Below are 13,699 nucleotides of genomic sequence, written 5' to 3'. Positions count from 1 at the left end.
TACAGTGGAAGTGAGACTTGCAGAGTGGAGGGAAGGGGCTGAATACATTAGCAGCATTTCTAAGGCTGAGGCCTGTGTATACTGTGATACTGTACTGTTTGTAGCTGAAGGGGGGTTTCCATTCAGACAGCATCAATGTGGCCTTCTGTCTTCTCCCTCAGGGTTTCAGTGTAATTGTGTTTGCCTAAATGATGTCTGCTGTAGAGATTCTAAAATGAAACCAGGATCATGTCTTCTTTTGACTTTATTGCTGCTCCAACAGTCTTGATTGCAGCAGTGTGAAAAATCTTGATCATATAAAAAAAAAGTCTTTTTGTGCTTTAGGAATTCCCTTTGACACATTTTTTGGATCTGAACCAGTCTGCAGGGGAGTATTAGGTACCTAATGCACATGTTGTTTTTACTATGTCTTCCAAACATCTGCATGAGGTCATTTTCAAACCTTAAGCTACGTACTGATCCTGGGAGCTCAGTAACACATGGACTGTGTTTTTGGGTTCAGCCAATGCGGGAGGTTTTTCAAGTAAAGTTCATTACATCAAACATGAGGTTAAGCAGATCCAGATCTCCCATAATTTAGCAAGGCCATTCAGAAGCACCCTCAGCAGTGTTTTTATGAGCTCATCGGTCCACATTTAGACGGAGCGGAGTGAAGTCAGAGGGTCCGACTGGTGTTTATGTGAGACATGTTGAGGTAAAGAGACCAGAAGGAATGCAGAGGTTCCTGATGAGGTCCTGCTGTGCACATAAACACACATACGCTAACACACGTGCTGAAGATTTTAAGTCTTTCCTGATGTATGTTGTTTCATATCAGCTCAAATCTCTGTGTGTTCAACAAGAGCGTCTGTTTGACCCCAAACTCTGCTGTTTTTGCATTAATCATTTGGTCTGTAAAGTGTCACAAAGTTATCTAGTTTAAAGGTTGGAAGCAGTACTTTTTCTGGCTTTTTTTTTTTTTTTACGATTTATATGCTATCAAAATAGTTTATTAACCAACTAATCATCTAATGGTTTTATCTCACCTAATGCCTTCCATACGCTAGAAAGCTTTGAAAAGACTTAAGACCTAAGTCTGACACCCTCTCATATTTAAAGAAAATTTGACTTTTTGGTCACACACTATAAGATTTTGCAGGGGATGCTGCAGGGTCACTATTTGCAACATTACACCTGGATTCCTTTTGAGATTAATTCGCATTTGTCCCTGGTGGAAAATATTGTGCCAAAAGTCCCTTTAAGAAATCTGACAAATTAACAATTCCTTTGTCCTCATAAACACAAAACTGTAAAAACACAAGGTAAAAGGCATCAAATGTCGGCAGTATTAATGTCAATTCAACATCAGTATAATCCATATAGATAACCTTTATTTGTGTACAAGCTTTACATCTTGGATTTTATCACCTCAGATCACCATAAGCCTCTATTGGCTTGCTGCTCCGTTTACATCCACGGAGACAGTGGTAATGTGAAGTGAACCATTTAAAAATTAGGATTTCTCACTGAAGTGCTGGTTGGTTGGCGTTGAATTAAACACTGTATTTGTTCACTCCACAACTCCACTAGTTTGTCCTCCTTTTTTACAGTCCAAGAGAACCGAAATATGTTCACGTTGTTGCAGCTCCCCGGAGTCTTTTCCGTATTTATTGCCTACCTGGTTTGCTGCTTCCTCTTTGGTGCTGGAGAGAGCGCAGCCGTTGGTTGTTAACAAAGTTCATTGAACTTCAGTATTTGCACGAGCCAAGACTAAAAACTTAGGATAATATTTTGTTTTATTTAGTTGGAACGTCAAGGTGAGAAAAAGACTTAAGACAGCTCAGACTGTGTTTTACTCCTGATTCACTTAACAGACATCTGATAATCACCTTCCCTTCATTTTTAACTTCTTTTGTTTGTAATTAAACAGTTGGCATCTGATCTTCGTCTGTTATCACTGACGCCTGGCAAACATACACTCATCTACATTTCATTACCAGATAATCAACAAGGGAAATGTGAAATGGTGTGAGGAAATTTGAAAATGTCACAGGGAAATCTGAAATGTGTAGAGGGCAAATAGAAGCTAAACGATTCAGTTTGAAAAAGAAAAAGTAAAACATAGAGGTGAGAAAATTGTTTAAATAAACTGTTTAAATCAGCTGTTTAAATAAAAGATAAAAACACTAAATAAAATTATATACCTCTGATTTATGAAACCTTAACTTTTGACTCGTGTTTGTCACTTTATAGTTTTTAACTCTAAACATTTCACGTCAGGTGCAAACTAATAACAAATTCCAAAGAAGTAACGACCCAGACCTCCGCTCAGGAAAAGTCAACATGGGTGACAGATGGCCTGAATGAGCTGTCTTACTACCAACATGTTTCTAAGTTTTTTAGTGTCGCTGAGAGCATTAGACTGTCATAAATTCCCCCAAATGGCTTGAAATGATTTGTTCACATTCCACAGCCAACTAAAGGTTACACATTAAAAACCAATGAAGCTCAAGGGCCCTGACATACCAAGCCGACAGTCTCTGTAGATAACAGTCGCCTGTAGTTTTTATCAGCGCTTGAGGACTGACTGCCACCAACATCGTCACCCTCCAAATAAAGGAATGTTTTAGCCAGGTAGCTGCCAACCCATAAGTAGTTAGAAGAGGAATGTTAGGCCCTGGCTGTATGTATAATAATGTTTTTGAAAACTGATATTTTTACCCTCAGTTTTGAAAACTAATTGTGTCCACACAACCTTTGTTTTACAAAATATCTCCACACTAGAACGTAAAACCGACTCCTTACTCTTGGTTAGCTGTCTTCAGCAGTCTCCCTTTGTCACAAAGGTAGTAAAGTGTACATGCTAACATTGCCTTTTTCACACCGACCAGAGATCTCATCACTGTTGATTCCCTTGATGTAAGGATGAAGGAGCTCATTCCAAGATTCGAGTGATGCTCTGAACATGCAAACATCCATTCCTCATCGACAACAAGTCCACTCACTAAAGTGACCTGCAGACTGCTGGTTGGACCAGGCCTGGTGCAAAACCATTGTTTCTGGTGAATTTTAAACCACGAGGTGGAGCAAAAACATTGTGTGCAGCAGCCACCTCCGTTTGTCTGAGAAGTGGAAAGTTTAAATGTAAAGTGCTTGTTAGACCCATCAGTACTAACAAAATGTAAACAAAGCAGTCCATCCATTGCTGTTGTTTTTAGCATATACTCATGACATTAAGCAACAATAGGTATGCACAAATTGAGGAGACCACGTCATTGTTTCCCAAAGGCTCTGTTTTACACGGATCTAAGTAACCAAAGTTATAAAAAATCTGCGCCTTGAAAGGCGAAAATATCTGTATACAAATAAACATGGCCTAAGGGTTCACAAAACATTTACTGGAGTACGAAACATGCAAAAACAAAAGTCTGCTACTAAAATTCTGTTTATTTTACAGCCTTTTCTCTGAGCTTTGGCTCTTTTAAAAAAAAAAACATAACTCTTTAAAGAGCCGGTTGTGCCAGCTCTTCAACATAGTGTTATAATAAAGTCATCCTCAAAAAATTTAACACTTAGGGACTAGGTTAATATGTTTGGGAAATACTGGACTAAGAAGTCAAGTATAATAACATGAGCACGTGAGCCACAAAAAAGTAATCTGTCTCTTTTTGTACTTAGCTACATTTCCATCAGTTATCCCCTAAATGGGGGGCATGACAGTTTTTGAACTCAGGTTACTATGTGACCCAGATCCCCTTCACACATGGCTACTTGATCCAGTTACTCCCGGACCCCGTCCACCCACTCAACCTTGCCCTGGGCAGACATGTGTACGCAGTTTAGTTTGTTGCATTAGAACAGGCCACGAGGCTACGTGACCGCCAGTCACACACTCACAAGCACGATGAGCTAATACAGAAATAATGAAATACACTCTCCGAGGCTTGAGGGCACATGTACCACACAGCTCCTGTGCTGAGTGAAGATGGTGGAGCCGGCCGTGGTGCGTTTAATACATGTGATGTTTCTTGTATTTGTCTTTTGGAAGCTGTTAAGCAGTCACATGGTGTGATATCACACACAGATGGATGGTTTATTTTTGAATGTATTTGTTTCTCTCCTGTCTTTATTCCTACACCTTGGAGGGGAAGCATGTCCTAAATGTGAGCACAGCAGCTGTCGCCTGTCAAATGTGCTTTTAGAGACGGTGTGGGTGGGTCCGTATGTGTGTGTGTGTGTGTCATGCCTGGTTGGCAAGCAAATGGCAGCCACAGTGTCAGGTTGTGCACAGCAACACACCCTTTTCATCTCCGTCCAGCTGTCCTCTTTTCCTGTCTTTCCCATTTGTCGGGCTGCACTTTAGTCTCACACACACACACACACACACACACACACACACACACACACGCGCGCACACACAAAGAGAGAAAATTCACATCTATCCACAATTAAATCATAATAAAATTGCTTGTATTGAACATTAAAATTGTCTTAGTGCTTCACAGTCATCATTCTTTGGTTAGTTCTGTTTACTCATCTCTCTTTCATACTTTCGATTTTTTGATGCGTTGTGTTTACACTCCCTTGCGACGTCAGACAGTAATTGTTTATGGCTCCTTTTTATGATGCTGCTTAGAGGATAAATAAAGAAATTAAGTTGGTCAATAAGCCCTACGGCTGCCTCTTCCCGTGTTCATTACAAAGTCATTACATCTGCTCTCTCCTTTCACTCTCTCTCTGTCTGTCTGCTGTGATGTTGTGTTGTCAGCATGACCATGAAACATTGCAAAGGAGGAAAATCTTAGATCAGCAAGCTGCATATTGTGTCTTTTATTTGTTGCAAGGTCAGTTTTTATTGTTCTGAGGATAGGAAACATTTCCTCAGAAAATACAATAAAGTCCAGATGTTATCTTGTGAAATTCAAGTGGTGGCATGTTTTCCTGGTATTTTGCTGGAAGCTGCTCAGATTAATTACTCTAAAAGCAGATAATTAATATGCTTGTACAGTGTCTTCCTCTCTGCAGCCTGTGGGCCGTCAGCATGTGTTTATCAGTGAGTGTGTGCTTGTGGTTTCACTGCTGCTCTCCGAGGAGGGTGGGGCAGCAGACATATGGCTGTAAGCATTGATTTTATTGATTCTTTGATCTTCATGTTTACGTCCATTTGTCTTGTTTTGTTGTAGCTTTGCAGAGCATTTCGAAGTTGCATGGAAAATGGTAGCTATGCTGTGATTTTCCAGTTACTTTTAAGTAGACCGATGCTGGATTTTTATGGCCAATGACAATATTAGGGAGTAAAAAAATTCTATTGGATGATATTACATGTAATATACAAATACAAAAACACCTGTGATGAAGATATGTAATGGAGGCAAGATATTTGTTTCAGTTTAACAATAAACTTTAGTGTCAAAAATGACATCAGTGCACTTCACCTGGGATTTAATAATTAGAAATTACCCAAAGCATCTTTTTCTGCATTATGTTTTGTAAAAGAAAGAAAGAAGACAAAAAGTGTTCATATTGGTGTGTATCCGACATGAACCCCAATACGGATGATGGTTGCAGCAGTATTCCAGTTTCAAGGTTTACAGTAGTATGAAAGTTTATGGTTATCGTACTGTTTACATTTACTTATCTACAGTATTGAAAAAAACATATCTGCATGGAGAGTCTCACTTTTATTTTAGTTCTTTTAAGAAGAGAGACTTTGGGTTTTTTTCAAGACTGTTTTTTGGGCTTTTCTTGCCTTTATTTTTTGTTGCCCGTTTTAGGAATGTTTTAGCCAGGTAGCTGCCAACCCATAAGTAGTTAGAAGAGGAATGTTAGGCCCTGGCTGTATGTATAATAATGTTTTTGAAAACTGATATTTTTACCCTCAGTTTTGAAAACTAATTGTGTCCACACAACCTTTGTTTTACAAAATATCTCCACACTAGAACGTAAAACCGACTCCTTACTCTTGGTTAGCTGTCTTCAGCAGTCTCCCTTTGTCACAAAGGTAGTAAAGTGTACATGCTAACATTGCCTTTTTCACACCGACCAGAGATCTCATCACTGTTGATTCCCTTGATGTAAGGATGAAGGAGCTCATTCCAAGATTCGAGTGATGCTCTGAACATGCAAACATCCATTCCTCATCGACAACAAGTCCACTCACTAAAGTGACCTGCAGACTGCTGGTTGGACCAGGCCTGGTGCAAAACCATTGTTTCTGGTGAATTTTAAACCACGAGGTGGAGCAAAAACATTGTGTGCAGCAGCCACCTCCGTTTGTCTGAGAAGTGGAAAGTTTAAATGTAAAGTGCTTGTTAGACCCATCAGTACTAACAAAATGTAAACAAAGCAGTCCATCCATTGCTGTTGTTTTTAGCATGTACTCATGACATTAAGCAACAATAGGTATGCACAAATTGAGGAGACCACGTCATTGTTTCCCAAAGGCTCTGTTTTACACGGATCTAAGTAACCAAAGTTATAAAAAATCTGCGCCTTGAAAGGCGAAAATATCTGTATACAAATAAACATGGCCTAAGGGTTCACAAAACATTTACTGGAGTACGAAACATGCAAAAACAAAAGTCTGCTACTAAAATTCTGTTTATTTTACAGCCTTTTCTCTGAGCTTTGGCTCTTTTAAAAAAAAAAAACATAACTCTTTAAAGAGCCGGTTGTGCCAGCTCTTCAACATAGTGTTATAATAAAGTCATCCTCAAAAAATTTAACACTTAGGGACTAGGTTAATATGTTTGGGAAATACTGGACTAAGAAGTCAAGTATAATAACATGAGCACGTGAGCCACAAAAAAGTAATCTGTCTCTTTTTGTACTTAGCTACATTTCCATCAGTTATCCCTAAATGGGGGCATGACAGTTTTTGAACTCAGGTTACTATGTGACCCAGATCCCCTTCACACATGGCTACTTGATCCAGTTACTCCCGGACCCCGTCCACCCACTCAACCTTGCCCTGGGCAGACATGTGTACGCAGTTTAGTTTGTTGCATTAGAACAGGCCACGAGGCTACGTGACCGCCAGTCACACACTCACAAGCACGATGAGCTAATACAGAAATAATGAAATACACTCTCCGAGGCTTGAGGGCACATGTACCACACAGCTCCTGTGCTGAGTGAAGATGGTGGAGCCGGCCGTGGTGCGTTTAATACATGTGATGTTTCTTGTATTTGTCTTTTGGAAGCTGTTAAGCAGTCACATGGTGTGATATCACACACAGATGGATGGTTTATTTTTGAATGTATTTGTTTCTCTCCTGTCTTTATTCCTACACCTTGGAGGAAGCATGTCCTAAATGGGAGCACAGCAGCTGTCGCCTGTCAAATGTGCTTTTAGAGACGGTGTGGGTGGGTCCGTATGTGTGTGTGTGTGTGTCATGCCTGGTTGGCAAGCAAATGGCAGCCACAGTGTCAGGTTGTGCACAGCAACACACCCTTTTCATCTCCGTCCAGCTGTCCTCTTTTCCTGTCTTTCCCATTTGTCGGGCTGCACTTTAGTCTCACACACACACACACACACACACACACACACACACACACACACGCGCGCACACACAAAGAGAGAAAATTCACATCTATCCACAATTAAATCATAATAAAATTGCTTGTATTGAACATTAAAATTGTCTTAGTGCTTCACAGTCATCATTCTTTGGTTAGTTCTGTTTACTCATCTCTCTTTCATACTTTCGATTTTTTGATGCGTTGTGTTTACACTCCCTTGCAACGTCAGACAGTAATTGTTTATGGCTCCTTTTTATGATGCTGCTTAGAGGATAAATAAAGAAATTAATTTGGTCAATAAGCCCTACGGCTGCCTCTTCCCGTGTTCATTACAAAGTCATTACATCTGCTCTCTCCTTTCACTCTCTCTCTGTCTGTCTGCTGTGATGTTGTGTTGTCAGCATGACCATGAAACATTGCAAAGGAGGAAAATCTTAGATGAGCAAGCTGCATATTGTGTCTTTTATTTGTTGCAAGGTCAGTTTTTATTGTTCTGAGGATAGGAAACATTTCCTCAGAAAATACAATAAAGTCCAGATGTTATCTTGTGAAATTCAAGTGGTGGCATGTTTTCCTGGTATTTTGCTGGAAGCTGCTCAGATTAATTACTCTAAAAGCAGATAATTAATATGCTTGTACAGTGTCTTCCTCTCTGCAGCCTGTGGGCCGTCAGCATGTGTTTATCAGTGAGTGTGTGCTTGTGGTTTCACTGCTGCTCTCCGAGGAGGGTGGGGCAGCAGACATATGGCTGTAAGCATTGATTTTATTGATTCTTTGATCTTCATGTTTACGTCCATTTGTCTTGTTTTGTTGTAGCTTTGCAGAGCATTTCGAAGTTGCATGGAAAATGGTAGCTATGCTGTGATTTTCCAGTTACTTTTAAGTAGACCGATGCTGGATTTTTATGGCCAATGACAATATTAGGGAGTAAAAAAATTCTGATTTTTATATATTGGATGATATTACATGTAATATACAAATACAAAAACACCTGTGATGAAGATATGTAATGGAGGCAAGATATTTGTTTCAGTTTAACAATAAACTTTAGTGTCAAAAATGACATCAGTGCACTTCACCTGGGATTTAATAATTAGAAATTACCCAAAGCATCTTTTTCTGCATTATGTTTTGTAAAAGAAAGAAAGAAGACAAAAAGTGTTCATATTGGTGTGTATCCGACATGAACCCCAATACGGATGATGGTTGCAGCAGTATTCCAGTTTCAAGGTTTACAGTAGTATGAAAGTTTATGGTTATCGTACTGTTCACATTTACTTATCTACAGTATTGAAAAAAACATATCTGCATGGAGAGTCTCACTTTTATTTTAGTTCTTTTTAGAAGAGAGACTTTGGGTTTTTTTCAAGACTGTTTTTTGGGCTTTTCTTGCCTTTATTGTTAGTCAGAGAGTGACAGGAAAGGGGTAGAGAGAACGGGGATGACATGAAGCAATTTATTTAAGTTTCAAGTATAACAATAAAAAGTTTGTTCAACTAAAAAAAAACAACCTCTGATTACATTCATTAATGGGGTCATTGTTATTGATAATAATTATCCTTTAATACCATGATATCACAACATCAAAATTTCATATTGATACAGCCCTAACACCGATGTATCTGTGATAGGTCAATATAGGCTGATTTTCAAGCTCTACTTTTAGGGCTGCATCTCAGAATTGTGGCTGCATCCATGAGCTCGAATTTTGCTCTCTGGTGATATAAGTTTGATCTCTACAAGTGAGAAGAAAATTAGTCAAACATTTATGATTGTGACATTTTTTCTAAATTGTGTTGTAAAATACTCCGAATGCAAAATTTTAAAGTGAATATGCACCGTTTTCTCTTTAAATAATGAGACTACACAATGCAACATTTCTCTGTTTTTCCTTTGCATTTAATTGATTGTTCTTTGTTCAGCACTCCTCCATGAAATGCCCCTCCTCACTGTTGGTACACTGAATTTGCATTGCAGATCATTGCAGTTGAGACGTGCTGTCAGAGGGCCCACTCCCTCCAAATTTTCTGCCACTCAAAGCACAAAATGAAACCACAAGCACAGCCTCCAGGGAGCAAAACAGCTCTAGTGGACTCGACCTTTGGTGCTTAACATTGTACCTCATGTTTAATCATAAAAGTCATCAGGTATTTGAGTGGGTGGGTCATTTGCATCGATAGGCGCGGAATTACCTGAAGGAGTTAAAAGAGGTCGATATTGATATATATGTGTGTGTGTGTGTGTGTGTGTGTGTGTGTGTGTGTGTGTGTGTGTGTGTGTGTGTGTGTGAGCAAGCCACTTAATCGATTTCTCAGTCGATCAGAGTCACAACAAGCAAGGACAAACAGATTTAATGTGCAACAATAAACGTGAGAAGGTTCGATTGGAGTTGATCTTTTCATTTTTGTGTGATTTATCTGGTCATTTTAAGTCTGGTTTTCTCCCGTTGGTCTCAGGAACATCCAGAGCTAAAAGCTGCAGCGGCAGTGTCGTCCTCAGATCTGCCAGTGTGATTAATCTGCTCATTGCCTGCTCTGCTTTTTGGCCATAACTCAATTCCCTCTCTTGTTTGCAAAACTGCTCTAAGCTCTCAGAGGGGGATCTGGCAGCAGCAAATTCAATCTCCCAGCTCTCGGCATTACCCTCAGTGACCAGACCTCGCCCTACTTCTTCTGCAACCAGTTATTAAAGCCTCATGCGGCCTGTTGCTCCGGTCACATCAAAAATGTTGTGAATTCCTGCCCCTGCTGTGTTTTCACTAGAGATCATAAAACAATCCCTTTTACATCCTCAGTACATCAGATTTCCACAGTACATGAAAGGAAGAATGTCCTTTTAACTGTTTCCTCCTTTTTTTCTCCAAACAGGTCGCAGGGGAACAGAAATATCACCCAGAATGCTTCACCTGTTTGAACTGCAGGGCATTCATCGGCGATGGAGACACATACGCTCTGGTGGAGAGATCCAAACTCTACTGGTGAGCCTCAAGCACAACATTATAAGCCATGGAAACGCCTTACAACCAAAGTCAGATATAAACCTTGTTATATTCCTCAGTCTTTAATTGGCCTAATGTTTTAACAAAGCTTGTGCAGTTTGTGGTTTGGTAGCTCTGATCCTCCCTAATTTTCCAAATTAATATTGTCTTTATTTTAGTTCTCTTTTCCAAATCTCTCTCTTGCAGCAAATTAATCCACTTGAAATCCTTTTTAAGTGCAATAAAGCCACAAAGCTGCAGTTGATGGACAAAATCTTAAATTTATGCAGCTTATTTAGAGCTTCAAAGGATTTTTGTCGACGTTATGACCAACTGTGGTGACAACTGACTGAATGCATGGAAATAATTAGTTTTACCAGATACATTTGAGCTTAATGTTTGAATTGTCTTTTTTGGTATTGTGTGCATAGTCAACAGCCAGAAAACTACAAGAAAATTACTCAAATGTACAGTTGTTTTAAGGCGTTGACAGATTTACTGTGGTTAAGTGTAAGGTTCCACCATCATGAAAAGCCTAAAAAAGTTATTGAATCCCACAATCTTATTTTCAGGCTGTAAAAAGTAATGGAATTAGTAAAATCTTTAAATAGTATGTGAGAGTCATGGCATTTTTGTTGTGTGTAATTAGATTTGATTAGATAATTAGATTTTAATCATCTGTAGATAACCATCGATTTTTGATTTGAGTTTCCACTTATATGCCCTACAAAATTGTACTGCATTTTTGAGATTGAGCAACTGGTATGGGCAGCCCAGGGTGCCAATGTGCACTTGGATTTCATTTTAACTGCTCTGAAAGTAGAGCGTAGAAATTGTAATATACAGAGCACACTCTTTTTTTATATTTTTTGTTCTTCGGCTGTCACTCCCTCACTCTGGGAGCTCTCCTGCTCTTGACTGTGGACAGCCCATAATAATATGGAGTATAGTGTACGGTTCTGTCTGTGTTATGCCTTGCAAACTGTCATCCTTGAAAAGTCATGAAAACTTTTGAAATTGTGTCCATGAGACACTGTGTGGACCCTGAAAGTAGATTCAGAGAAGATCATTTGTAATGATATATTTAAAGTGTTAACAGTTTCGTTGCCTCCAATCGTAATACAGCAAATATAAATTTAGTACATTCTGAAAACCATTTCTCTCTCAGGTCATATTGTATCTATTTTCGATTGTATGGCTTGTGTGGCTCTGTGTTAGTGTGACTGTCACAACCCTTAGGCTTCAAAAACAGAGCGTTCAATGTGCAACAAGCTGCACTACACAGAGATACACCCAGACAGAGGAACCATTGTCCTCTCCTTGTGAGTGGAAGTGGATGATGACAGTGTGATTGTGTCAGATCATTACATTTATTGAGAGGTTTACCAGATTCAGTTGGATTGGTTTGTTGTTTGTTCTCTAAAAAGAAGGTCATCCAAATGAAATTTCAGCTCTGGTGTTTTACTTTTGAATCATTTGATAGCTATTTCATGAGTCATCCTTAAATTCTGAGTGTTCCTCATGTGTTTGTGGAATAATAGTCAGCTCAGTGTTTTCCAAGGTCAGCTTGCAACATCTTGTCAACAACATGTGATGCTGTGAAACAAGGGCTCATCCGAATAGTTTGAAGCTTCATTCATAAAGTTGACATTCAAATTCTAAATCAATATTCAAATGCTGCACAGCTTTGTTTTTTTATTTATTTTTATTCATTCTGTTTAAACCTGGTATTTCTGCACAGTTGCAGATAAAGATTAGGCCACACTGATATTATAGAATACTTATATATATGTGTAGAATTAGATTCCAGTTGAGGCTGCATTGCATTATTTTTGGACTTGTGTAATCCAAATATTACAATAACTCAGAAGAGCTGCAACAATTAATTGATTCATCAGTTAAAGTAGGTTTTTATGGAAAAAAATGGCAAAAAAAATCCTGATTGCAGCCTGTTAAAAGTGTTTCTAGTGTCTTAACTCCTCTGCGACAGTAAACTGAATATCTTCAGGTTGTGGGGAAAAAAAGACTTTTGGACTGAAGGAAATGCTAATCAACATCTTCAACCTTTTCTGACATTTTATACCCAAAAAACTAATTGATTATTGGAGAAAGTTATCACCAGATTAATCAACAATGGAAATATTTCAGTTATATGTAGCCTTAAACTCCATAGTGTTGAATAATCAAAAAGTCAAAATCAATTGAAAGAAAAATTACAATATTTTTGTATCTAACAAAATATTCTGCTTGAATTTGTTGGCAGCTGATGAAGTCTTAAAATATGTCAACAGACACTTGAGGCTTCATTAGTAAACCTCAGTAGATGCTGCGCGTGTAAAAACATGACATTTAATACTTAGTACAGATCCAGTAATGAAAACTTGACATCCTCTTTATGATTTCATGGACATCTTGAGAGTCATAAACCTGACTGATTCCATAGTCTCTTCTTTACAACCTCGTTTTTATAACTTCCCTCTCTTCCTTTCTATTTATCTGTTCTTCCCTTCTCTTCCTCTCTCTCTCCAGCGGTCACTGTTACTATCAGACCATTGTCACTCCGGTGTCGTTGCCGGACTCGCCATGCTCACGGATCCCACACACAGTCACACTTGTGTCCATCCCAGCAACCGCAGAGGGCAACAACGGGCGCAGAGGGCGAGGTTTCTCTGTGGCCATAGACCAGCCGCTCAGCCCGACCAACGGCTACAGCCCCGATCACGGACACACTGTCAGAGTCTCCCAGTGAGTCCGTCCCTCCGTGTTTCTGCATACTTTGTTTAAGTCTAGGCAATAATAGACAATAAGTCCAGGAGAGGTTCATATGGTGGAGGACAAAGGATGAAGAAGGGCAGACAGTGTGATAGATGAGATTCATTTAAATTGTACAATAGACTGGAAGGAAAAGGAAATGAGCAGAAATCTAAGTCACTGTTATTCAAATGAGCTGAGACTTTATCAGATCTGAGGCCAAACGAAAATGTTTCAACGTGTGCAGAAAGATGTTAATTTTTTTATGCTTATTGTTCTTTATTCAGGGTGGACGCAGACTGCATCAGTCCAGACGTGAAAAACTCAATTCATGTTGGAGATAGGATCCTTGAAATCAATGGGACGCCCATTCACAATGTCCCCCTGGATGAGGTATTAAAATATTTTACGTCTCTGTAAATATGCAAGTTGAAATCTCATTTTTTACCCATTGCACTACTGAAAAACATT

At 39.1% G+C, this 13,699-nt stretch overlaps 1 protein-coding gene across 4 annotated transcripts in view; it reads left to right on the top strand.

Annotated features, from left to right (window-relative positions):
• Positions 1-13,699, top strand: part of limk1a (LIM domain kinase 1a) — a 70,292-nt gene that overhangs the window by 43,190 nt on the left and 13,403 nt on the right. For all 4 annotated transcript variants that reach the window (XR_015776803.1, XR_015776804.1, XR_015776805.1 and 1 more), the window contains 3 exons: positions 10,368-10,477; positions 13,007-13,222; positions 13,516-13,621. Coding sequence is in view for 1 of the 4 variants with exons in the window: in XM_042486486.2 (XP_042342420.1) it covers positions 10,368-10,477; positions 13,007-13,222; positions 13,516-13,621 (432 nt within the window). In the remaining 3 variants the exon portion in view is untranslated. The remainder of the gene's footprint in view (positions 1-10,367; positions 10,478-13,006; positions 13,223-13,515; positions 13,622-13,699) is intronic.

Source organism: Plectropomus leopardus, chromosome 6 (assembly GCF_026936395.1).
Source record: "Plectropomus leopardus strain MGB_pleo_1.0 chromosome 6, ASM2693639v1, whole genome shotgun sequence".
Taxonomy (NCBI): domain Eukaryota; kingdom Metazoa; phylum Chordata; class Actinopteri; order Perciformes; family Serranidae; genus Plectropomus; species Plectropomus leopardus.
The sequence above is the reverse complement of the archived record's forward strand: the minus strand, read 5'-3'. Positions and strand labels throughout refer to the sequence as shown.